At 42.2% G+C, this 27,406-nt stretch overlaps 1 protein-coding gene and 2 pseudogenes across 3 annotated transcripts; all 3 read left to right on the forward strand.

Annotated features, from left to right (window-relative positions):
* Positions 1-1,160: 1,160 nt before the first annotated feature.
* Positions 1,161-4,655, forward strand: LOC311494758 (kelch repeat and BTB domain-containing protein 12-like; annotated as a pseudogene). The gene is made up of 9 exons: positions 1,161-1,369; positions 1,468-1,649; positions 1,722-1,854; positions 1,951-2,116; positions 2,201-2,559; positions 3,106-3,379; positions 3,853-4,000; positions 4,086-4,283; positions 4,507-4,655. The product of its transcript is annotated as a kelch repeat and BTB domain-containing protein 12-like (transcript).
* A 3,969-nt stretch (positions 4,656-8,624) lies between these two features.
* Positions 8,625-13,372, forward strand: LOC311493797 (bone morphogenetic protein receptor type-2-like). Its single transcript, XM_084552581.1, has 9 exons — positions 8,625-9,103; positions 9,571-9,654; positions 10,120-10,226; positions 10,312-10,533; positions 11,467-11,581; positions 11,695-11,852; positions 12,012-12,168; positions 13,028-13,164; positions 13,242-13,372. Exons 1-9 carry the CDS (start codon positions 8,923-8,925, stop codon positions 13,356-13,358), a joined length of 1,278 nt encoding a protein of 425 aa, XP_084408707.1. The 5' UTR covers positions 8,625-8,922; the 3' UTR covers positions 13,359-13,372.
* Positions 13,373-15,972: 2,600 nt separating this feature from the next.
* LOC311494880 (NUAK family SNF1-like kinase 1) lies at positions 15,973-26,593 on the forward strand (annotated as a pseudogene). The gene is made up of 7 exons (XR_014699965.1): positions 15,973-16,417; positions 20,153-20,273; positions 21,067-21,218; positions 22,451-22,516; positions 24,567-24,686; positions 25,024-25,156; positions 25,249-26,593. The product of XR_014699965.1 is annotated as an NUAK family SNF1-like kinase 1 (transcript).
* The last annotated feature ends 813 nt before the right edge of the window (positions 26,594-27,406 follow it).

Consider the following 27,406-nt stretch of genomic DNA (forward strand, 5'->3'; position numbering starts at 1 on the left):
TTGCTCTTTTTCAGGTGATGAGCTCAGGAAGTTGTTTAAGATATTGACGGTAGTCTGCAAAATGAGTCTAAAATATGAAATGCCTTTTTTACTTTCCAATCTTCCATATGTAATGTTCCAAAGTAGTAACTAAATAAGTGGCAGACAAAAAAAGTGAAAAACCTTTGACATTTGACACAGTCCCTGAGATGGATGAAGTAAAGTCACACAAAGATGCAAGTACAGCAATGTAAAAAAGTTTTCCAACAAGTTAATTTCTAAGCAGCAGTTTGTTATTCTGGGAGCATTGTTGTGGAGCAGTAGTAAGACAACCTCATAAACCTCTGAAATTTGACAAGAGGCCACCCAACCAAAAAATGTACTTACTGTAGTAAACATTACTGCTGGTTTATATATTTATTCAGAGGCCTTCAGATAACTCTCTGACTAATGGATGTTGCTGAAAGTACTGGTTTAAGTTGAGATGTATTAGTACGACACATTATATTCTTGTCAGTGCTCCCCTTGTACAATCTGTTGTGTTCTCTTTTGTGTTTGGTAAAGGTTACAGGTTAAACTGATGTAAAGTCAGAAAGGGATTTTACCTGCAGTCTCTCCCTTGTGTTTCAGGAAAAACCAAGTGCCCGTTATGTTTTGAACATTCGGGAAATTCACTCAGGCAAATCACCTACCAGTGATTCATTAGCTCAGCTGGAAGAAACAGAAAGTGGAACCAAATGGGTGTCTTTACGCGGATTAAACTGAATGAAAGGGATTACTTTCCAATTTGGCCTATCAATCTTTACTGAAGAAAACATTTTTTTTTTTTGCATGCAATGTTTCAAACAGCTGTATTCGTTTCCACTTGTTCTTGAATCACCTCACTTTAAAATTTGTATGAGAAGGAGATGATAAAGTAAATAAAATGTTGGAATCAGATGAGAACATTCCTTCATAGTAGAATAAAAAATAAATTAATCAAAAAACAATGATCTGATAGAAATACGCTGACATAATGTATATTTGCTTGACCTGAGTTGAAAACAGCACAAATGAAGCAGTGGAAAGTCAATAGGTACCTCAAGCACAAGTGTGTATGACTTACCTCCTCATGTCTTTTCTAATTTCTTTGACTGATGTGTTTAGCACAAATCCACCACAGATTCTCCGCCTCTATGCTGAGAGAAAGCGGTTCAGGCGTCCAGAACGACAATCGAGAATGGATCCTGAGGTGCAGCACTTGGCGCAGGCAGAGCATGGCTCACTTCTGCTCAGACAGCTGGAGAAGATGAGAGCAAGCGAGGAGCTCACTGACGTGGTGCTGCTGGCAGAGGGGATTCCCTTTCATTGCCACAAGGTGGTACTGTCTGCATTCAGCCCTTACTTTCAGGTAGAGCCATGCAGGACGCACACACGGGAAGTTATTGAAATTATATTACAATGCCATTAGGCCGTAGTTGTAATATTTTGATAAATAATTTTGTCCAGGCCATGTTTACTTGTGGTCTGAAGGAGACACGAGGAGCAGAGGTACCTCTCAGATACACTCCTAGTCAGATCCTGGAGCTTCTACTGGACTACATGTACCGTGCTGAACTGCTGCTTTCCAATGACAACATCCAGGGAGTGGCAGCTGCTGCGTTTCTGCTCTACGTTGAAGGAGCATTCAGGTGGGAGAAGAAACAGGGGAAGAAAGTGGGCTGATTTTTCCTCTCACATCACCTTCCTCTTATCGAATAAAGGTTGTGTCAGAGTCACATGGAGGCCCGCATGGATCCATCCAGCTGTGTCGGTCTGTATCACTGGGCCAGGGACCTGGGAGCAACTGGTCTGGCTGACTGCGCTTTCAGATATCTCTGCCAACACTTTACAGAGATGAGGCTTCAAAAATAGTTCATGGCACGAAATGAAAATTTGCTTCAACAGTCTTGGCTTCCCTACAGTATGGACTGGTTATCATTCCTTCTTCAGTTCTGTGAGGAAGAAGAAGTGCTGGAGCTGGATGCCCAAAGTCTTGGGGATCTGCTGAGTTCAGATGATCTCAACATATCACAGGAAGAGGTTGTGTTGGAGCTTGTGCTGCGCTGGGTGGAGAAGCGCAGGGGTGACTCACTTTGTTTTATGGAGAAGAAACCCGGTGAGGGAAGAGATAGAAGGGCCAAGCGAAAATGACTTTTATCTAGAGATAACCAACTTTAATGCTTAAAAATGGGTCTCCCAGGTGCTTCTTCGGGATGCTGAGTGCTTTGGCATGATTGACGCTGCTCTGCAGACCTCAGAGCTCTGTGAAACATCAGCTCCACCTCGCCCAGCTCTTCGCTATGGCATGGAGACAACTGACTTGCTGCTGTGTTTGGGCGGAGTGAATATGGAGGGAGTCCCTGCCCGACGTGGAGGGCTTGCTGACCTGAGATTTTGCTTTGCCCCCCATGGAAGAAAGATCTACTACATCCCCTCTCCACTGAGAGGCTGTGGAGGCTTGGGACAGATCACAGCAGGAGCAGTCACTCGAGACAACAACATAGTGGTGGCCGTAGAGGCAGAAGACCAACACAGGATGAACAGGGTTGATATCTACAGGTGTGTATTGTATGTGTTAATATATAGTTTTTTCATACAACCATCAGCCACAACATTAAAACCACTGGAAGTGTAAGAAGTAAATAACATTGACCATCTTGTGACAATATAATGTTCTACTGGGAAACTTTTGCACCTGGTGTTTGTGTGGCAGCCATCCCCAGCATGCAGCCTGACACAGGCACACACACAAAAACGGTTTAGGAACAACTCAAAAAACATGAAAAACAACACAAGGTGTTGACCTGGCCTCCAAATTCCCTAGATCCCAAACTGATGTGGGATCATCCCCAGAGGCCCCTCCCCTCAATCCATAGGACCCAAAGGCCCCCCACTAACGACAATCTGTTGCCAGACACCACAGGACACCCTCAGAAGGCCCATGTCCATTCTCTGATGAGTCACAACTGTTTTGGAGGCACAAGGGAGACCTACATAATATTAGGCAGGTGGTTATAATATTATGCCTGATCGGTGTATACAGCATATGTGGATAAAACTTTTTTGCCATTCAATGTAAATCAGAACCGTCTGTTTATGTTCCAGGTACAAAAATTCAGAGGAGAACAGCTGGGTGGAGCTGTGCTCAGCAGCATACAGGGACATGTATGCTTTAGGGCTGGTAGGCGATGCCCTCTATTTGATAGGAGGTCAGATGAAAGTGCGTAATCACTACATCATCACCAACAGTGTGGAGAGATGGTCGCTGAAGAGAGGAGGCAGCTGGCTCAGCTTCTCTCCTCTGCCTCTCCCTTTAGCCTGCCACAGTGCTGTGAGCCTGAACGAACATATCTATGTGCTGGGCGGCTGGACACCGCAGGTACACAGACCTGTTGCGCAGTTAGTTGCAAATGAGCAAAAGGGAGTAGCAAAGTTTCTTTGATTAAGATGATAAAATAATTTTGTCATAAAGTATGAATAGTTATAACTATTGTCAAGGGTGGGAAAAAAAGGCAATGTGACAAAATCTCACATGCCAGGATTTGTGATATTTGAGTCAAAATGTGATTATGAGATTTTCCGTCAGTGAGTTTAAATTGAAATCAAGTCTTTGGCACCCTCTGTTGGTAACATCAAGCAGGTGCGTTAAAGACATTACCAAGACCCAAGGGCTCTGAGATGAGTATGAGAAAACATCACAGTATCATAGTACTGGTTCTTGGTGAGAGTCTGAAAGACTCAATCCAACGTTTGCCACATTTTCTCCAAAGCTGCTTCCCATCTCTCAGATTATCACCCCATTTTCTTGTATTTTGTCTTCTTCTTCTTCCTACCTCTGTTTTTGTCCCTCAGCATCAGCCGGATGACGAGCCTGACAAGCTGAGTAACCGTGTGTTTCAGTTTGACCCTGGCAAAGATAGGTGGACGGAGTGCGCCAGGATGAAGTACTCAAGGTACCGCTGCGGCACGGCCGTCCTCAATGGAGAAATCTACATATTAGGTCAGAAAACACAACTGAATTAAGCATCGTATTGGCGTTACAGCATTTTACTCATGAGAGTGAGATTAAGCGTGTGTGTTCTCAGGTGGTATAGGATGCGACAGAGAGGACCGTGGACAATCACGACGCTGTTTGAGCTCGGTGGAGATCTACAACCCAGATACAGACACCTGGAGGGTGGGACCAACCCTCCCCACATCTGTACTCTCCCTTCGAACCAATGCCTCCAACATAGGAGTAGTAGAGGGAAAGCTCTACTTGTGTGGATACTACAAAGGGGCTGGTCAGTTGCTGAATGTCTGTGAATTTCTTTTTAACAATCCTTTTTTCAGTGTCGTCATGAATATTTCTACCAGATTCACTTGGAGGTAAATGCCCTTTGCTTAAATTCAGCTGCACAAACACCAGTCTCTGTTAGAGTTAGGGAATGCCAGCTTAATGATGAGGCTGGAAATCAGATTTTGGTCGTCCGTCACTTACTCACATACTTTCTCCCGTGGCTGCAGGCCGTCATGAGATCATCACCAAGGAGATTTTGGAACTGGACCCTGCGGACAATGTGTGGACTGTGGTGGAAATACAAGCTGCCATGCACGACAGCTACGACGTCTGTCTGGTGGCTAATCTCAATCCTCGAGACCTCTTCACGCCCTAATGCACCTCCGCCACAGTCTGAGCAACAAAGCTAGGGCCCAGTGTGTGTGGGAACTGTGCAACTATTCACTGAACTTCACAAAAGCTTTATCCAAACTCGGCCTCGCTCCTGAATTTCTAATGTATCAGCAGCAAGGTCAAAATGCATGTGAACTCTCCTTGGGTGCCGTTGTGTTCTTTCCGTGTGCGTGTTAAAACTCAGGTAAAAAACTGAAAAGGTATTGTTTGTATTTGACTTTTAAAGAAATGACTCGGATTCCACTTTATTGGTAAAGGTTTGAGCAATATAAACTACTTTCTGTTGGATGAAAATGACGTGCTGTGTCCTTTGTAGCACAAATCCACATGTAATTCAATTTTAAGGTTAATTTCACATAAAAATGTTAACAAATATTCAATGAGCATTGTGGGAAATATGGTTATTTGCTTTCTTGACAAGAAAATACCACTGTCATGTCTGTCTAATGCACATTACACTTGGGTGAGAAGTCTGTTGAGCACTTGCTTAAATTAAATGAAATGAAATTAATATATAGTTACCCCCTTAATAATGGGGTCAAAATAAAGACACACTTTTACTTAAGCCATCACAGAAAACGAAAGGGATGTTGTTCTTTGCGACCAGCATTGCCATCACGCCCCTCAGCAAGAACGACCCGATGTTGGTGTTCCTTTCTGTGCCTCCACCGCTTGTTTGCGTTTAGCACATCGTTTTTACGGCCCGACACACATTACAAAAGGCATGGTAGACAGTTGGCACAAACAGTGACGTATGGCACACAAGGCACGTAGGGCGGGAGCGTTTGGGTTTGATTGCCAGGTTGCCAGGTACCAGGACACATGAAACACCATTGACTCATTTCACTTTAAAATCGGGAGATAGCGGGAGAAATTACAAATCGGGAGCAGGGCAGGAGAAATTTTTAAAAATCGGGAAACTCCCGCATAAATCGGGAGTGTTGGCTGGTATGCGATAATACTTGAATGGTTTTGTGAACAAACTGCATCAAACAACTTTCATACAGTTAACTGGTCATGTAGTTTGTCTATTTTATTTTATTTAACTAATTTATACAGAGGTCAAAAAATGACTCCCAACACGTTAAAAAATGTACCTCCGTGAGGTTGCTAAATTTCCCAAAATTCAAATCAGTTTGGCGTGACGTCCTCAGCGTACGTACGTATGACACTGTAGTCCTGCTGTAGTCGGCCTGCTGCGTCACCTTGCTAGCTGGTTTGTGTGAACGTCGTAAAAACTCCTCATGGTACATGACATTTAAAGCTACAGTAGCTGACCTGCACCAGCTCCAAGATCCTCTGTGGCGACACAGACATGAATAAAGCAGCAGGATAATATTACTGCACTTGTGCTGTGTTTGTTTGGATAGTTGGATCATCATCTTTGTAGATGTAGTAGTGTCCAGGATAAGGCTGCGCCGTATCCCCCTTACGTGACCGGACGTAAGGGGGAGTCCTGCACTGGCCGAAAGTTGTTGGTGAGAAACACGTGTTTGAAGTATTGTTTTATGTACCTGACTTGTGAGTGAGTTCACTGTGTCATGGCAACTGCTTCCCAAGTAACTTCCCAACAATAACGTGTAGATAAATGTGCTAGCTAGCCTGCTCGAGCAAGTAGTGTGCGTATTCACTCCGGATACAGTCAGTGCTCCGGATACAGCGTCATGTGACCAACTGACTCCAAACTTATGCCGAATTGTACTAGTACACTGGACAAATAAAACTCACCTCTAAATATAGGATTCAATAGCTGTTACTATTTTATATTAATATGTTATGGGAAAAATCATAATTTTTACTTACAACTGACTGGTGTTTGTTCGGGTGTTCATTTTTAACGTCTGTGGATTTATTTATTTTTTTCTTTTCACAGAAATGCAACATTAATTTGAACTTTCCATAATAGTCTGTTTTAAAGTGACAGAAAGCTGTAACAGGTAAATTTGTGTTTCATACGTGTATCAGTAATGTTACTAATGTTGTCTTAAGAACATTAAGCACTCATACGGCAGCTTGGAAAAATCAGATGATCAGTTGCCGGCATTTTTATTAATAATGATAAGGAAAATCAAAATAACATATTCTTTTATGAATATATCTGTAAAGTGTGACAAATCCCTGATTTTTAAACAAAACGAGGCACTAAACTGTACCTTAGTCTTGATACATTTATTGGAAACTGTGTTAATTTTGACAGCCATTTTGTGTTTAGTCTTAGTCACTGGACCTAAATTACTACTACACGGGACAAATCAGACACACCTCTTTATATTGGTTTCTTCATTTTTAAAGTAATATTTTATTCATGGTTAAAAGGTTTTCTGAATAGCTTCCATGTCACATGACCCACTGTTAGGGCATTTATGCTGATAGATGTCACAGTGATTCAAAGGTGACTTTAGGACATGTGTGACAACTTAACTGGTTCAAATGACATGGTTTTTGACAGTAGACACAAGTAAAAAAATCTGTTGGATTTAACTGACCCTTTATTCTTCCGAGTTCGAATCTATGGGCCATGTCTGCGTGGGTTCTCTCTGGGTACTCCGGCTTCCTCCCACCGTCCAAAGACATGCTCGTTATAATAATAATTAGCTCTTATAGGTTTGTTGTTTTAATGTAAAATCCCAGCACCTTACGTAACTGGAGATGAGAATTTCTTCTGAATGTATTGGGGGAAAAAATTATATAGAGACTAAAAAAGATTAAATATTCAAATAAAGAAATTGTTTAGGACTATATAGGACCTTATTATTTAGCCTTTTCTTCTTCTCTGTGTAAATCATGCAATAATATGCATTATACACCAAGCATTTAATATTTAGTATCATCCATATAAAAGTGTTCTTGTATGCATTTCTTTTTCACTCTGATGTGAATTCATATTTAACTGAACCATGTGAACGCAAAAAGGAAAATGGTGCACGGTGGTCAGTGATATACATTTTAATGTTTTTGCAGCTAACAGTGAAGCAGTAACAGGACAACAGTGAACAGCATTTGGTGTCCGTCGTCGTCTCGTCTGAGAGAAGCGGGGCTGGGCTGTTGGAGAGTTTACAGCTTTTAACTTTGCCCAGTCTTTATTACTTTTATTTCTTCCCTTGTCCAGTGCCGTTTTCACGTTCAACAAACAGACATGAGTGTGTTACGATTTTTCAAAGATTACGATCCGATTATCAACTGACTGACAAAAATACATTACTGGAGAACCGACTCTTAAAATCGGGAAATTGTGTCCTATTAATCACTTGTAGGGTGTACATGTTTGTGTATGTTAGAGGTAGAAGATGAAGACCTCATGAAAGAGAACAAGCCACTGTTTATTTTCAATATACTGTCTAATGTGGTTGAATCACACTTAATTATAAAAACAAAATGAAACAGGAAAAAATCCTCTTCTATTGTCTTTTTTATTAGGTTTGTTACAATACCTTCTGAAATATTTACCACTCCCGGATCAAATAAATGACAAATCTATACGGTGCAGATATGTAAGCCGCCAGCTAACCCGACCAGGAGGTGTCAGTGGAGCAGGTGCGTGTCAGTGGGAGTGATGCAGGCAACCGTGAGAAACTCCTCTCACATTCCCAGGATTGATAAATACTCACTCCCTGCTTGGTCTCTGGGCAGAGTGACCATGATCCTGCAACAATGGCTGGTTTTGGCTTTGGGTGAGTGTGTCACTTGCATTTTCCATTTTTTGATCCTAAATTGCAGTTTTAATAGCTAATTGCAGTTGAGTGGCAACCCAGTTAGAGGGTTCACATTGTAACTCCAAACTTTATTTCATTTCATTTCATTTTTAAGATTTCTTTAATGCAGCGGTCAGTGCATCCAATGCCACACAGCATTGCAAAGAATATAGATGTTGTCGTCCACTGTGTAATTTCCTGCATCCATGTTGTTCTTCCTTCAACTTGTAAATTTATATCTGTTTAGAAAATGTCTATTGTACTATCTTTGAGTATACTTTTGACTTATTAATTATAATAAAGTAAAAAAAATAAATGAACACACATGGGAAATCCATGACTAAAATCTCATGGGTAGAGATGCCACCAGAGATGCCACCTACTGAGATGGGGACATTGTTTTGTGAATAATTTCACCTGCATTATTAAGCATGAGGGGACATTTGTTGACATCCGGGATGGGATTAAAGCAGTAAATTAGCTTTTTGGTTCACTTAATCAACATTGTCAACATACAGTAGTGCTTTGTATTCCTTGCTCTTCCCAGAATGCACCTTAATGTGCATCTCCAGCCACGCGTTGCTTCAAAAGAGACAATGTGTCTTCCAAGTGACGCCACAGACCTCGGAGTACTCTGCTGCAGGCAACGTGAGTGGGTCTGTGCAGCTTTGTAAGAACACCCGGTGCTGTGTGGGATTTTATCGCATGACCGAAGGACAGCTAAAAGTTGATGTTCTCGGTAAGAAACCTCATGCTGGATAGCTGTGTCATTATCAACTGACAGTAGCACATTTTCCTTTAATTATTAAAGTATGTGGACAGACTTTTTCACATAAATTGTGTATTGTGCTACGTTTTTGTTTTTTTCTGTTGCAGCTTGTGATATGGTTGAAAAGTCTTGCCCAGATGCAACATGCAGGGGACAACCACGCGTCAACAATAACTACATTATGTGCGTGTGCAACACAGACCTCTGCAATAGCAACATTACTTGGACCCCAGAGTCAGAACATCCTCCACACACCTATTCTGAAAGTATGATGATGACGATAATAATAAAGAGACAATTGAGAAAAGCTATGGTTATGGTTTATTTTCATCGCAAAAATGTGATCCAGGCAAACCTCATTTTTTCAGCTACAAAGGGATGTTAGTCGTTACACTGTGATGTAATATTTAACATAAACTTCATGTTTTTCTTTTTAGCAGAACTTAAGAAAACTGCTGTAAAGGTTCTGGTGGTGACTTTGCTCCTCATCTGTTTCGGGATCATTGCACTCAAATGGAAAAGTAAGGTCCATAATCTATTCAACGACATCGAGTATAAATTATTTTTAACTTCGCTTCAGTCCCAGTCCGGGGGCATTATTCCATTTGATTGTCTGCTTTATTAATTCTGTTGGCTACTGCAATGAAAGGAATATGCAGGTTGTTTTTATAGAGCTAAATAATGTTGTATTTATTTATTATATTCATTTCAATTTACTTGCTTGGAGGATTAGAGAATAGCATCGTGCAGTGATTGTTATAACATAGTTTCAGTTCTCATGATGTATTTACTTCGCCTTGGAAAAGCTTTGTGCTCTCTGTTTCCCTGACCTTGTGGTTTATCTCTACCGTGCACTCCCTTCTACCTTCGCCTGTTGCTCCTAATTCACACACTGTGTCTAGTTTCAAATGAATGGTGGCTTCATTGCAGTGCCAGCTTACCTTCAATGGATGTGGTGAATATAAGTCTGATATGTTATATTTTAGAGGCAAGTCTACATTCCTGCCACCCTGATTTCGGTGTCCTACCACCATGTTCCTGTCACACGACAAGAACCTCTGAGATTGACATCAATCACATTGAGCTGCAGCAGGTAAGGCCCGCTGTCAAATGCATTTCAATTCCAAAAGTATTGGCAAGCCACGCGGTTAGGTTTTGCCTGTTCGTATGTTTTATAGGTTGTGGGCCAGGGGAATTTTGCAACAGTTTTTCAAGGGAAATACAAAGGATCTGTGGTGGCTGTGAAAGTTTTACCTGCAGACTGGAAACATAAATTTGCCGCAGAGAAGGAGGTTTATGAACTGCCACTGATGAAGCACTGTGGGATCGTCCACTTCCTGGGCACTGGGAGGAAACCAGACGACAACAGCTGGTTCATTGTGTTGCAATTCGCTGAATACGTGAGTGAAATCGATTCCTTAACCGCATTTCACACTTTCCGAGAGATCAATAGTTATTCATGCAAACAGGGGTAGGGATAGACAGACAGACAGACAGACAGACAAGGAAAAAACTGTATACGTGGTATACGTGACAAATAAGATTATGAAATTATAAGAGACTGGAAAAGGGATGTAAATAATGATTGGGAGACTAATGCACACTGAGACAGACCTAGTATAATACTGAAAGATACATATCAGACTAAAGATTGCAGTAAAAGATAGATAGAAGAAAACTATCTAATAAAACCCATTTTAAATGAATTAACTAAACAATAAGTCAAATACGTCACATATACAATCATGTATGGTACAACATGCTGTTAACTGTCCTCAGTAAAAGATAAAAAAATATATATACAAGCAAATTTAAGGGTTTAATATGAAAAAATATAAGACTATAAGAATATATAAGTTAATATACGCTAATATAAGTCAATACAGGAATATATAAAGCAGAACATAGTCTGTATATGGATATGTAAAGCAAAATAAGAATATATTAGTATAAGATGATATAAGTCAATATAAAAATATATTACTCAATATACTCAATATAAGCACATTAATGTCAGAAAATGCTTATATATAAGTATATATAAAGCAAATAAGAATATGTTAGGCAGTATAAGAATATAGAGGTCAATATAATATATATATGTGTCATCTAAGAATATATACAACTATCTATAAGACTATAGTTAACATAAGATGATATGAGTCAAAACGAGAATATTAAAAGCAGAAAAAGAATATATGAGTCAATATAAGTATATGTAAGTTTATATAAAATATTTCGATCAACATATTTGGAAAATATAAGTCACTCTAACTGTAGCAAACTGATGTTATCAACAAATGCTTTAATAATTAGTGTCCCTTTGATTTCAGGGTTCTCTCCATTCTTTCCTGTGTAAACAAAGCTCCAGTTGGATGGCGTCACTGAAGTTGTGCCAGTCTTTATCGCAGGGACTTTCCTACCTCCACTCTGACCTTCTCAGCAATGGTACTACCCTGAATAAAGCCAACAGATGTGTGTGCATGTAGTAGCCATTTTTTTGTAAAACACGTCATATGCGTTTTTACATTTACACATCTGGGTCTTTTCGTTTCTTTCAGATGTGCACAAACCCCCCGTGGCCCACAGGGACCTCAGCAGCTTCAACGTGCTGGTGAGAGCAGATGGTACCTGTGCCCTGTGTGATTTCGGAAGCTCCACCGTCCTGTGCTCCTGTTCCCGGTGTCGATGCTGGCAGGGCCACGCCACGAACATGAAGGTGACACATTCTGATGGGGGACACTTAGTACACACAGTAGATCATCTCGTTCAGAATAATCCAACAAAGATTGCATTGCTACTATTTGTGTAGTCATTAATATTCCTAATAAAATAAGGCATTCATCATTTAGAAATAACCTATTCACGTTTTCTGTAGGGCCATGCTCAGATGGGTACACTGAACTACATGTCCCCCGAGATCCTGGAAGGCTCTGTAAACCTGAGCAGCAGATATTTTCTCATGCAGGGGGACGTCTATGCTTTGGGTTTGCTTCTGTGGGAGATCTGGATGCGCTGCTCTGATTTATTTGAAAGTAAGTCAACTTAATTGGAAGGAAAAATCCTAGTCAGCAACTAAGATTATTTGGAGGCCATAGTGGTGCCATTCAGACAGTGTGTTTTTGGTCAACTATGATAACGTGTCCGAAATCAAGACATGTTCAAAGTTTGTATAGCTCACTGGTTTAATCTCACTTCATATAAAAAAACAACTGAGTGTCATCTGCATAGCGATAGATATTAATGTAGTTCTTCCTAAGAAAGTGTTGGTTAAAAGTACTGGTCACAGAGAAAGGAATGAATGGGTAAACCAGCCACAGCCTAGCACGGACTCCTGCTCTCTCTGCCGCTACCTCACATACAGCAAGTGTAGCATCACATAGCTTATCCAGCAGATCATCATGCAGACGGGCTGTGACTTGAAACCTGTAGCATAGTGATGGTAAACCCGAACGAATGTCTACATTGCAGTTCCAGTTCATTAGGTGCACTTGTTTATTCTACTGTGTTTTCATTTTGGAGCTTAACAGCATCATAAGACCATACAACCTCCAAAATGATCATACGGTTGAATTACCACCTTTCTGACGCTGTTTCAACATAAAGATGTAATTCAGGACTGTTATGTTAGAATCCATTAATTTTCACTGGTGTACCTAATGAACTGGCAAGTGAGAGTAGAAGTGGCAAACACACAACAGCTTGAATGTGCGTGAGTCATTGCATAACGCATCGCGATGAAAGCACGGCTTCAGTATCTCAGGGCTCAGTGACTCGTTGACCCCATCAGGAGAAACACTTTTGGGGCAAATAATTTTACTTTTTTTTTTTTCTTTAAAGCTCATGGCACCAAAATGAACATTAAAAATGTCTAAAATATGCTTCCATCTGCAGGCGGCATTGTGCCACAGCATCTCTTGCCTTATGAATTGGAGCTGGCAGCCAGTGTAACGCTGGAGAGCCTGATCTTGTACGTGTCTTACATGGACAAGAGGCCGTCCATACCTGAACACTGGGAACTGCTACCACAGGTGTCTTTCACATACAGTTGTGTTGGTTAGATAGCAGCAGTCCTGCACTGAACTGACAGAACTGTTGTCATTCCCAGGGATCTGGACTTAAGGAGATCCTGACTGAGTGTTGGGACTCTGAGCCGGACGCCCGACTAACAGCTCAGCGTGTTGTGGACAGATTAGTCTCTCTTCAGTCTTCTTACTCCCTGTGATTTTTTATGGTTAGGTTTTCCGGGTCACTAGTTGTTTATACAGTGAAAAGTGTTTGTGCTGTTCTCTCTCTGTGTGTGTATGGTATAGCTTTTCAGTACATTTTCCTCAGGTTGAATTCTGGGTAGTGAATACGTAGTACCCTTCTAGAAACCTTCAATAAAATAATCTTTTAAAAATCTTTTAAAATTTATTTAAACCTCAATTTATAACTTTATTTGTCCTGCTCAGAACAAAACAGAACCTGTTACTTGCTGTGGGAAGCCCTAAATTATCTCTTATAAAGAAACAATGAGGGTAAACTGGCCTTATTGTTTATATAACTATTAATGCTGTTTCTAAGTATAAGGAATCCTTTAAACCCAAATCTTTGCAGCTCCTTTACTGACCGTTGTCTTTAATGTGTTTTATTAATGTGGTTCTTGAAATCCCTACTAAGGTTCTGGTCCTTTGTTTCATATAATTCAGGTTCAAATGCACTATTAAGGAAAACATGTATTGATTTTATGGTTTCTCTTTACATCTCCCCAAACCAATACGTCCACTAATAGCATGCAGTCAAACCTTTAAGCCTCCGTGCCAGCAACAGCCTTGGAAGAAGGCTTTATGTTTTTGGGTTGTCCACACGTTGACTGTCTGCGTAAACCTTCTCTTGTACTCAAGAATGAACTGGCTAGATTTTGGTAGTCAAAGGTCAAAGGTCAAGGCTACAGTCTGCCCACAACTTTTGGCGATAACTCAAGAATATATACACTAATCACTCGGGTGTCTAATAGAACTCTGCCCTCTTCAGTTTCTTCACCTATGCCAACATGGACAAGACGCCCTCCTGTTCCTCTCCACCAGAAGCCAAAGGATTTTGATCAAATTGAGCTTAAGGTAATTGTTGTAAGTGATGTGACACAGCGTCCCATCGACTTGATTTCACTTTGTGTATCAAAGTGGACACGCTCCTGCTCTTGGATAAGTAGGTAACCCTCAGCTTCCAGGCCACAAGAGCTCAGTAACAGACACAGAAGGAGATGCAGACGGGGGCGGGTTTTCAGATGGGGCCAGGGATCTATCGAATAGCAGACATCTACAGGAGGCTACTATGCATTTGAAATGACACCACATGGGGCGGCTGTGGCTCAGTAGGTAGAGCGGGTTGTCCACGAACCAGAGGGTTAGCGGTTCGATCCCCGGAATGTGCCACATGCCGAAGTGTCCTTGAGCAAGACACTTTGCTCCCAGTGCGTGGCACTGGTGTGTGAATGTGTGTGTGCTTGTGTGAGCGAATGGGTATGACTGTAAAGCGCTTTGAGTACCAATAGGTAGAAAAGCGCTATATAAAAGCAAGGCCATTTACCATTTACCACGAAATACTTTCAAATGAACCACTCGTCAGTTAATTCATTCTACTGTTTAAATAGATTCATCATTTGGGTGGTGTTAAATAATGAAGTCAATACAAAAGCAGCGCGTACACCATCAGCGTGAACTGGTTTAGTCCCGACTCTTGACTGACGGCTGATGTAGTGATTCTCCAGGGCTAAAATTAACACCATTAAAGTGTTAACACCACCAAAGCCAAGAGGAGGATGAAAGACATGCGAGAGATAAAAATATGCTGCTGTCATCTCTTTATGATAATGATATTATTCATGTAATAATGAAATAGGGTTGGATAAAAGTGGATATAATTTCACGCCGTTTACAATGATAATACGCAGCCTGAGAGAAAACAGCTACGACACAACACATGACTAATTGTTTAACTTGTGATTATTACTTATTTATATATTTTATATTTATAAACCAAGACATTCCACCTTAAGCTAGCTAGTTCAAAAATGAGTTGAAATAGATCTGATTCTGCTTCAGAAAGGTTCATGCATTGTGCATAGTGACGAGCATTAATTGTGCAAAAATATGCATGTGTGGTTTGAGACTTACATATTATATTCATACTTATACTGGCTTTGAATATTGGCTCTGACCAGGGCACTAAAGAGGCTATAATCACTTCTGCAAGTGAGGCTTATATGTTGCTGTTGAGGATCATTGTGGGAAACTACTTTTAATATTTTAGTATTGTTAAAACTGTTTATTGGCTGAATAAAGATAATGATTTGTTATAACTATACAAATGGTGATTTTGAAATGAGATAAAACGATAAACTCCTGCAGTCTTTCCATACCATTGCCCTTCTCTCTGACTTTGAAGTGAGTTCAACCAACCCCTCCAAAGTCTCTCCCGTGATTTATTCTTTTCAGAGCTCACCGCATGGCAAAGCATCAGCACGTCTCACTGAAGTGGTGGATTTGGGGTTAGTCTGGCCCACAGGACATTCCGTGCATGCCTTCTTCCCCACTTTCCTGCAGCTGAGCTGTCGGAAAACCCAAAATGATCCCAAATGAACGTGACGCACCGGGATGTTGCTATGAGAGCTGGTGCGGGAACGGGGAGGCTCCACCCAGCGCTCCGGACCATGTGGTTCCCAGCGCTCCTGTTGCTGCGTTTTTGAGGAGAGGGAGACGGAGACAGAAGACAACCACCGCTACTCAAATGGATAAAATGGGCTTTGTGAATGTGTTTGTTTTCCCACTATAAGAATAGTTAAGGCTTTGGCACAGCTCTGTATGGGCGACTCGATCACTGACGAGAGATTCGGCTGCTTTTATTCAGAACTCAAAGCAATTTGGGCATCCAGCCCCTGTGAAGGCTGCTCCTCCTGACAGGTGCGCACAGTGCGCAGAGAGGATGGGCAGACGTGAGGCAGACAGCAGAGGCGCAATGAACAAGAGCGACCGCTCCGAGCTCGGTTGTCTGCAGGACGCGGAATCCAGTAGCCACCGCGGCGGTGCGCAGTCCCCGAGGACGGGCAGCCGTCATCCATGCAGCGAGGACAAGCAGGGAAAGGGACACGCAGACGTGGAGGCGATGAGCTGGGCGCCAATGGAGGTGAAGAAGCACCAGCACAAGCACAACTTAAAACACCGCTATGAGGTGATGGAGACTCTGGGGAAAGGCACGTATGGCAAAGTGAAGAAAGCGGTGGAAAGAGTGAGCATGAAGACGGTGAGTCGAATCAAGATACTGGAGCTGGAGGCATTATTTTAAGAATTACATTTTGATATTGATAGATAAATGTATAAAAAGTCAGTTAATGTTAATGACTGACCCCTTAACCTATTTTCCTGCATGACCCATGCAATAAAAAAAAAAAAAAACTTTACGTGTGCCAAGATACAGTATTTGTGTCAGTTCCAAGAGTGCTGCCCATTTGTAATTAAATATTTATTTGGAGGTGGAGATGACCTCTTGGGTGGCCTGTGTGTGTGTGTTTGGTGTGTGTGTGTGTGGGTGTGTGTGTGTGTGTGTGAGAGAGAGAGAGAGAGAGACCTCATTGACTATTACTGAACCCAGTTCTTGCTTCCTGTGCTGCCAGGCTGAGATGCCTTTGGTGTGACTCACTCACCACTTGAACAAGGGGATAACATTTCTCCAACTGGAGTCTGGAGTCTCAGGAGTCTGAACCCCAACACCAGAAACACACTCAGGCTGTATACACAAACACAGGCATGCACAGACAGACATAATGGCTTAAGATGCTTATTTAAATTCTTGAATATCTGGGTTAAAAAAACAGACACACACACACACAGTGCCAGATTAGTATAGTTGTGGGTTTATGTCTAGTCAGGCTTTAATCCCTCACACTGCTGTGATCTCAGCACAAAGAGAAATAGACCTCATCAGGATTTGTTTCCCCCTCCATTTTTTATTTTTTTTATTTTTTTAAGTAAACAAAGTCACAGGGATAATCTTTTCTGAAATCAGATTGTAGAAGTGAAACTTTCACAATTCCTCTGTATGCCTTTGTTGTTGCTTTGTGGGAAAGACAGGACAGGTAAGAGATTGATGGAGGAATATACGGAGAGAGAGGAGCTGCTATGTAGTGTGTGTGTGTGTGTTTGTGTTTGTGTGCAGGGTAAGTGGGTTTGGTAGGGCAAGGGGAAAATGCTGAATTCCTTGAGCCATTAGCCAGCGCATACCAAGGATTCTTTGAAACAAAACGGACATTATTTTTGGAAACAAGACCAGGGGCCTGTTGTTAAAGAGTGGGGCGGAGGCAGAGGTGGAGACAGCTTTAGAGCAAGGAGGAAGAAAAGAAGGAAGAGGAGGCGGTGGTGTTAGATTAAAGAGCTGACTTGAGACTGTATCTGTAAAAATGTGTGTTGTACTGCCCAGCTACAGGAGTTATCTGTGCCGTATAAATAGGTCACTCACATTCGCTGGGAACCACACTCGGCTTCTAAATTGAACCACGGTTAGAACAAATAACAGATGTGTAACTTCTGACCTGATTTTCATCACAACCCAAAGCTATTTCTTTCATCTCCTGAGAACAAAACGCAGACAATTCATCAGTCTCTGATGGTTCTCTTCGTTCTTGGAAAATCACTTGTTTGCTTTCTTGCACGTCATGTGAAGATAGATGCCCTTCTCATATCTGTCTGTTTACAAAGCCGGACTCAGCAGCCAGAGGGGACAGAGAGCCTGGCTCCGTACCAAGGTAACACAATCTGTCTGCCAGCAACTCTAATGGATGGGTTGTACCAGAAGAGACATGGTTCTCAACATGTGTGGTCGGACAATGTGAGAATCCAGAGGTGTTTATTCCTGGATTGAAAGGAAAATCCAACTTGGAAAGGGTAGAGACACGGCATTGTTTAAATACTGGGATAATGGTGCACATTGTCAGGCTGCCTCTGGTGGAAGGCACACAGTCTGTAGAGATGTACTTTGTTGTTCTCAGCAAAAGAGCAAAGAAGTTCAATCCTGGCTAACCTGATATCAGAAAGGTGTTGTGGAGGAGGTATAACAAGCTCTCCTGATGGAATGGCTCCTTCTGCTCGCTAATTAAGAATGAACACATCTCTTAAATAATAAATAGAGGTCATCAGGCTGGGTCCTTGTTCCTAACCAATAAACCACACCATAGGATCAAGGCAAGATAAACAAACTGTATTGGTCTAGTCTCATCATCCTTCACCAGTTCCTAGTTAACGAAAGGGCCAGCTTAAGGCTCTGCGTGTGTAGCTGAACGCTGAGGTCAAGGGTGCATTTGGCAAGGAGCCTGTACAATCCTAATGTCGAATCTTTTGCAGATGAAGCAAGGGCCCTTAGTGATGCTCGAGCTCTAGGGATGCGTACGTGTTCCTGTGCATGGGCATGTGTTTGGGAGAATAACAGGGCAGCAAGGCAGGGCACCCCACAGCCCTTTTAATGACATGGTATCAAGACACAACCAAGCCACTGGCTATGAATATGAAGGAAAAGAAGAAGAGGGAGAGAGAATGAACGTTCCACTTTTCCACAGTCTTTTTAAAGTATGGCAGCACATCTCTCTGCAAATCTGAATTACTCTGCCCATGTTTCCTGCGTGTGTCAAGTTCCAGTTTCAGGTCGATATTTCACACGCAGCACATCAGTTGGATGAACAATGACACATTGATGGTGAGAAGGATACTTTAAAGGTCACACTTGTGCATGACGCACATGCAACATATTTGCATGCACAAGGGTGAGATCACACAAACACGCATGCACCCAGACTTCCTCCACACACACATGCATCCAATAAACAAATGTTCTTGTTGCCTCGAGAGCTAAACAGTGCATAGATTGTGTCACTTTGTGCTCCTGTGATGAGGCATTAATGACAAAATCTGGGATGTAAATTAGGACTTGTTTGGACACTTTGTCATACTTAATATACTCCTTATATATGCTCTGATAGCTACATATCCCTCCTCATTCTTGCATCTTATTTCATACTCTCCCCTTCCCTTTGTCACGCTGCTATATGGCACGTTAGAAAATATACAGACCTTAAATAACTCTTATTTTTCTTCACTGGGTAGCATGCACATCAGTTACAGGAGGTCACTCGAGTCAGATATTGGAGTGCGTTTGTGTTGCGTAACTGCTGCAGTTGATGGAGCGTGTGAATTGTGTCTCATAGATGTTTTTCCGGCAGCTGAGAATGCTGGAGTTGTGACCTGGGGGGTGAGGTCAGCTCATCCATAGGGACACTGTAGGAACTGACATTAATATAAGGCAGTACGATCAGTCCTGTACTTGGATGTCAGCCTCACAGATTATTCCAACATCAGTGTGTATTAAGTCTTTTAGTCCTGATGTGTGTTGCCTTCTCCTTGTATGCTGTCATTTGTGTGACAGTTGCTCTGTCTAAAGAGGTTCATGTTGGGGTGTCTGTTTTGTTGTGTGTCTGTGTGTGCGTTCTGTGGTTGGGGGGGTACATCGGGGTACAGTGAGCGCCTTGGATTAAAGAAGCGGAGTGTGAACAGGGCAGCTGTCAACCTTATGCCGCCGAATGTGCTCACATCACAGGAGACCTGCTCTCACTATATAGCCTTTAAAACCCACATAATCATCACTAATACCAAGAGATTGTATCTGCGTGTTTGTACGCAGTTGTATCCACCATGTAAATGTGTGTCTTTGTTTCTGTGCGTGGCTAAGCAAGTGACACATAAACAAATTTATCTGCATTTCTCTTATTTGTTCGAATGAATGAATTGAATTGTTTCGCAGAATGTGAGTCAACGAGTGGTTGTAATGCTGGCCCCATAGTGTTGTGCAAACTGTTACCATAGTAACGACTATCCTGTGATGACCAAGTGGTGTTTCCTATCAACACATTAGCTGTTAGTCCAAAGTGTAAAGCTGTTGACAATCCACACTTAATCTAGACTGATCGATGAAAGTGTGATCCTTCCTTCCCAGGTGGCAATCAAGTCAATCCGCAAGGAGCGCATCACAGATGACCTGGACAGAATTCATATCCAGAGAGAGATCGAGATCACCTCCTCGCTCAGGCACGCCAACATCGTACGCTTCCATGAAGGTAAAACTGCAAACACACACAAAGTCCTAAGTAGCTTAATGAGTTATTAAAATAGTCCCCAACCAATTTTGATTGCAAGAAGCTACAGTCCCTTGCAGTTATAAGAAACAGCATCAAATGTATGTTACTGAATCCTTTGATAGGTGATCTAACACACTGTTGAGTTTGATCTTTTCATGGCATTTCTTGTATGTTGTATACATACTTTCCACTTAAAGCTACAATGCATAACATTTGTCTCCCCCTGCTGGCAATCAGAGTAACTACATTGACACGGTTGAGTTCTCATTGTCTGACTGGTTAGTAGCTCAGTCCGTGAGCTAAGAGATGGACTAACCTTGCTTGGACTTTAGAAAGAGACAGAGAGAAATGTGTCACATTGGTTTACTGGTCATTTCTAGTTTCTTTGTTATGTGGAGCATCAGAAACATTTCTTGGACATTTCGTGTTTTTTTTTTCGTAGACTGCTCTATCCAATCTTCACAACAGACACTAGACTTAAAAACCCTGGTATACTGAGATGTTTACCTGGCACTGATACTCTTAATCAACATTGCGTGAACTCTTGTGACAAAGGATTGCAGCAGAAAATCCACAGAGCTACATTTACAGACATTAATTCAAAAAGTTGTTTACCTAAACAGCCTGAATGTACATATTCCATTTTGCAATCATACATTGATCCCCACATATCAAATTACAAATCCCTTATTGTTTTGTATAGCGTGGATTTGAATATAAACACACCTGCGTAATGACATACTTTAATGTTCCCCGTGTCCTGTGTTGACAGTGTTTGAGAGCCGAGATAAGATTGTGATAGTGATGGAGTACGCCAGCAGAGGAGAGCTGTATGATTACATCCAGGAGAGGAGGCGACTGCCAGAAACAGAAGCCAGAGGCATCTTCAGGCAAATCACATCTGCTGTCCACTACTGCCACAAGGTTAACACCCACACGGACAAACACATGCATTCAGCGATTGCTCCACAGCAAGTCAGTATAAATTAAGGAAGCACATGTGGGCACGTGTTGAATGGAAAGCTGCAGTATTTAACCGTGCATAAGCAAATGCTGCACTGCTAAATCCACTAAATCCTAATCCTAATACTGCAGAAAAACTTGACTTGTGTTTTCAGATCTCTCCAGGCTAAGAAGGCCTTAAGTCTTGATTGTTCCTTCCAGTCACACACTGACACAAATACGTTGCTTAAATAAGCTTCCGTCCTCCTTCCACATTACTGTAAGCACTGCCACAGGAACAGATTCTTCTTTGTTTCATTGTGTTTATTGTTGTGCGCATGCAATCAACATCAATGCCAGGAAACAGGAATTATGAAGGAAATACATAAATCCTATCAATACTCAAGTGCCATACAATAGAAATGAGGATCTAGTGAGCCAGGCAGTCAGCTGAGCTGGATATCAGAAAAACAAAATTATTTGACAGTTCAGATTCTTCATGAATCCCTAATATTAAACTCAGAGATCAGATCCTGTAGCTGTAGTTGGTAGTTTACTGGTGGGTGGATGTTAATGCTCATCGAGCCCTTGAATATTGTCCCAAAATAGACATGAAGGTTTCGGCATGAATTAATTATTGAATGTGCTTCAGAGCCTCAGAGGTATGCAGGGCACATGGAGAGATTATCAAGGCTTCAAGAGAAAGGAAGTCATTTGCTGCTTTTTTGCTATTCTCCAAATCAGCTCAGATTTATTTTGATTAAATGATTGATTTTGCACACATGCAAATAAACAGACAGTGCCCACAGCATTGATGATCATAGGTCAGTTCCTCCACCAGAGTGAATGTAATTAATATAACCAATGAGGCTCTTTAGACAAACTGACAGCAGTGTCTCAAGTCTGCCTTCGTCACATGACATCTTGGCTGGCTACACTGGTGTGGCTTTCTTATGAATTACCACCTACTCAGAATCAGTGAAACACTTGACCCCGCAACAGACTTTTCCTGCCTTTGGATCTTAAGTGCACTCTGGCTCTTCCTCTCCAGCCTACGTAGCTGTCTGCCTCTCGCTGGCAACCGACGGATCAAATCATCATAAGATGAATTAACCCAAACAAAATACTTCCTCATGCCTCGACGACAGTTAAACGGCCTATTAACTTTTCCGAAGGTGCTCCGAGCACTCATGTGTGCCCGTGCTCTCTTGCAGAATGGTGTTGTGCATCGAGACCTCAAGCTGGAGAACATCCTTTTAGATCAAGATTGTAACGTGAAGGTAGGTTTGAAAATATGCAAACTCAGCCTCCATATCCTGTTCCTTAACATCTTATGATGCAAGTTTTTGAGATGTACTGTAATAGAGGGTGTCCTTCGTAAAGAAATATTTTTACCACTGCATAAAAATGGACATGGCAGAAGCATTGCTGAACTGAGCTTCGGATACTTTGTGGGTTCCGGTAATTATCCTACCACTGATTTAGGTTTATTTTTGAACACACACAAGCACTTTTATGGCAAATGCATTTTCAGAAAGCAGTTGTTTTCCACTTCTTTTCCACTTACAGCTTCACAAAGATAGTTATGGCTTATTTTGCCCCTTTGGAAATAAGGTGCAAACAAAGAACACATTCTGAACATACACTGGAGCACTTTCTGCCCACAGTAATTTTAATAGGTTGTTACGGTATGCACAAGGAACCTGAGCAAACACCCTGTAAATTCTGTAAAAAAAAAAAACGGGGTGGATATTATTCCCCTTATTTGGATATTCATCTCCTTATATGGGAGCAGCCCATGGCCCAAGGGGAATGCAGGGAATTTAGCGGAAATCTTGGCATCTGTGCCAGTCAGAGGGTTTAAATATATGTCTTCTCTTTCTGTTTGTCAAAAGAAAGCAGCACAAACACAGACTTCTCAGCAGCTCTTTCTTCACTGACCACAGATTCACCACGGTGGCCTATGACAGCATCGGCTGCAATAAAGGGACTGCGTAATGCGCGTGTGGGTTACATGCATAATGGCATCTGAGGAACAGTTAGACACGGTAGATATAACATTGGGCCAGACATTAGTCTTCATGCTGGGTAACTTTTTTTTTTGCTTTCTGAGTACAACCAGCTGTACATTGTGTAACCCAGGTGGTGAAAAATTAGCAGAACATGTGTAGCTTTTCAACTCATGGCTGTAGTTGAAAAGCCAGACTGAATTTTACTTTCTTTCAAATTATATTATATCCAGACCCTCAAAAAAAGAGAAAGAAATGAAACAGCTAGAACTTTTGCCAGTAAGCGGCAGCCTGTGGAGACAGTGGCCTGTCATAACAGTCCATGTTATTCCCCGTGTACAGTAGATTGTTTAGAGGAACGAGTGTCTTATACAAGCATTCAACATTTGGAATGTGTCTACACATCATTATTACCACTACATGTGTAACAACAGTGAGCTGCCTCCTATACACAATGTAATTTTCTTGTATGTGGACACAGATTTCTCTCTTCCTCTGCTCTGGGGAAATAAAGCCATCAAGTATTTTCAACACCACAGTGGCTGATAGTGAGCTAGTGTGCATGTTAATGATCTCTTCAGATAGAGAGGAGCCGCGGTATGTCTGTGTATGGCTCTCGCGTCCTCGAGCTGAGTGATTGTTCCGTTACGTGAGTGCGAGCGGCCTAATGTTTTTGGCCCTCCCCTCTTTCTTCACTCACACTTACATTGGCAGAAGCTCAGCGAACCTATTTCTGGCTCCTTTCAAAGGAATGGCTTTGAATCATTGTGCTTTTGCCACATGACTGAATGCTTGCAGCGCACTCTCACAGAAAAAGAATGTGGATTGCGTGAGGATGAGTGCGAGTGCTGAAGTGAATGAAATTTATGGAGGGTCCGGTGTTAAACGATTACTCCGTTGTGTTTTGAAGTTGGAGGGCTGTGTTTTGGACTCATGCAGACAGAAGTCTGGACGGAGGTCTGTGGGTTTTTAGTATGACAGCTGTTGGATAGTTACACCGATCATGCATAACATTATGACCACCTTCCTAAGATTGTGTAGATCTGCCTTGTGCCTCCAAAACTGTTCTGACTCATCAGACAATAGACATGGGCCTTCTGAGGGTGTCCCATGGTGTCTGGCAACAGAATGTTTTTAATGGGGGCCTTTGGGTCCTATGGGTTGAGGGAAGGGGTGGTTGGTACATTTTTTGCAGGAGCATCACTTATTGTCAGCGTTTGATTTATGAATGAATTGATTGTATTGAATATTGTATGTTTTAAACAGGCTCAGGAACTACACTATGGTATAAAAAACCTATTCACTCTCTCTTTCTTTGCAGCTGGCCGACTTTGGCCTGTCAAATAATTTCAAGCGGGGCACTCTGCTGCAGACCTACTGTGGAAGTCCACTCTACGCTGCACCAGAGATAGTGAAAGGACTGCCATACCAGGGGCCAGAGGTGGGTCAGCTCTCATGGTTTTTCTTTTTTTAACTGTGTCCAAACATTAGGGATTTTAGGTTGCATTACTGAAAACAAGCAGTATTAAGTTAGCATACCACTTTAATACACTAAATATCTGGCTGTACAGCTGATGGTGATGCTCCATTGTGGGTAATGTAGGTGCCAGGTTTTGGTACAGAAGATGATTGTTTCAAATAAATATAGATGATATCACATTGACACTATTCGTCCTTAAAGTAGGGTTAAATATATATATATATTTTTAATTAAACTTATAATGTTTTAGAGGAAAATAAAACTGTATGTCTTTGTTATGTGTGCTTTTGTGTGCTAGGTGGACTGCTGGGCACTGGGGGTGTTGCTGTATGCCCTGGTGTACAGCAGCATGCCATTTGATGGGGCCAGTCACTCCAAGCTCACAGAGCAGATCAGCCAAGGTCGCTATCGCAGACCAAACCCTCCCTCGGGTAAGCCTTTGCACTGTCCGTGTCTGCATCAACATTATATTTACATGCGTGCTTAGGCTGATATAAATAACTCTTGACTCTGCTCCCTCCAGACGCCTGTGCTCTTATTGACTCGCTCTTGACGGTTCGTGTAGATGAGAGGGCCACGATAGAGGACGTGGCCAACCATTGGTGGGTAAACTGGGGTTATGAAGAGAGTGTGTGCGACTGCCCGTCATCTCCACACCAAGAATGCCCCTCCCCGCTTCTGGCTCGCTACATCGACTGGCAGAATCGGGTTGCCGCAGCTAGCAGCATGACTGTCGACCCAAGCTGCCCGTCCACAGACTCCTGTCCTCCTCCTCCTCAACTCGCTCCAAACCCCTTTTACTTCACCTTACCCCTGAAGAATGAATGTGGAGGAGGGGGAGGAAGGCTGCGTGGAGGAATATCAAGTCTAAAGAAGTCACGCAAGGAAAATATAATTCCCCAGACTGTGGGAGTTTGTGGTGGCGTTAGTGCGACAGCCACGTCGTCCACTGCAATTTCCTCCACTTCCTCCGTCGAAAGAAAAAAACCCAAAGGTATTCTAAAACACCAGAGAAGTTTAGATTCAGTCTTTCACAGCCCTCCTAAGGAAAACTCTCCCTCCCAGCTGTGTAACACTCTTCCCCAGCCTTATCAAGCACATACACCCACTCATGCACATCTTGATGTCTTGTCCACCTGCCTGCCACCTCCCTCTACATTCAGTCAGCCTTCATCAAAAATGCCCAAGAAGGGGATACTAAAGAACTTGTATGGAGGGGAGTCGGGTTATGGCTCGTCCTCAGAAAGAAGGGGAGTTGAAAGTGAGGAAGGTGAGTCAATCACCTGCAAACCGCACACTCGTCTCGCAACAGCAGAAGATAGTCCCACCATGCGCACAGAGGCAGTAAGAAGACGGAAAGGTATTCTGAAACGCAACGGCAAGTTCTCTCGTAGCCTGGACCTTCCCGACAGCCACCACTCGTCTCCTTATTCATGCCCAGCAGTATTCCCGGAGGCTCTCCAGCAGCTCCTCCAGGCCACCGGGGACCTTGAGGGCCGCCGCAGCCGTCCCTCGAGTGTGGTCAGTGAGGACAGCCTCTTGTCCTCTGATTCCTTTGATCTGCTGGATCTCAGCTCCCAGTCACGTCGCAGGATTTTCTCCCGGGGGATGCAGCACAGTGGTTGCAGCTCTGAGGATGACCTGGAGCAGCTGAGAGCCGAGGCAGACGTGGTTGGTGGGGACGGAAAAGGACAGAAGGAAATGCTAATATAAGTCGAATGAAAGATAGAGACATTAATGCAGTGCAAATCTGTCAATTCACTTCTCTCTGGTAATCACTGGTTGCCATCTCGAAACGACTTAATGAACTGTGGAAAGGTTGCATCTCAAGCACACTGACTCTCCTAAGCATTGCAATGTCAGTGTCAATGTATGGCACAATTTCTTGGCATTTTGTAGCTGAACTGAATGATAAATTAGTTTGTAACCTTGGATGTAAGCCTATGCATGGAGCGACAGGCGGACTCAGTATCTTCCCATTTGCAGAGATGAGACCTGAATGTGGCAGACTATTCTGTTTAAAGAACGAACTCACTCTGAAGTTGCACAACTGACTCTCGTTTTTGTTCTAATCTGTGTCAAAATCAAAACATAAAAGTGTGTTTATTATCCACCTGCTTTTTTGAACATGAGCGGTAATGGCATAAATTCTGAAAAATTAACCTAGATTTTTACTTTCAACAAAGGTTGAAAAGTTGCAAAGGAACAGCACTGTGTAACTGATCAGCGTATTAAATAAATCCTGATGTACTGAACATGAACCATGAAAACAAACTGTACGTGTGATGAAAGTTGTTTTCTTCACACTGCTGTTGGTTTTACTGGTGCTCTTTCAACTCTGTAACGTCCTGATGTGCTCAACGCTCACACCACATTCATTTGCATTTGACGTCGGCCTGATCTTCTGTAAATTCAGTCAAAAACAGGCAGCTGTGTAGAGCTTTAGACAGCTCCATTGTGACCATAAATTCTGATTAAAAAAGAAACTTTGTGATGCTTGACCTCATTAAAAAATGGTATGAAGTCCGCTAAAATAGAGCTATATGCAGATCTGAATATATTTCAAGTGTTTACAACCCTGAACATTTCTACAGATACATTATTAAATCCTTTTAACTGTATAACTATATGACTGTGGGTTGTAAACCATTCATTTGTGTTTATATCCCTCTTATATGTAA

Source organism: Chelon labrosus, assembly GCF_963514085.1.
Source record: "Chelon labrosus genome assembly, chromosome: 10".
In the NCBI taxonomy this organism is placed as follows: domain Eukaryota; kingdom Metazoa; phylum Chordata; class Actinopteri; order Mugiliformes; family Mugilidae; genus Chelon; species Chelon labrosus.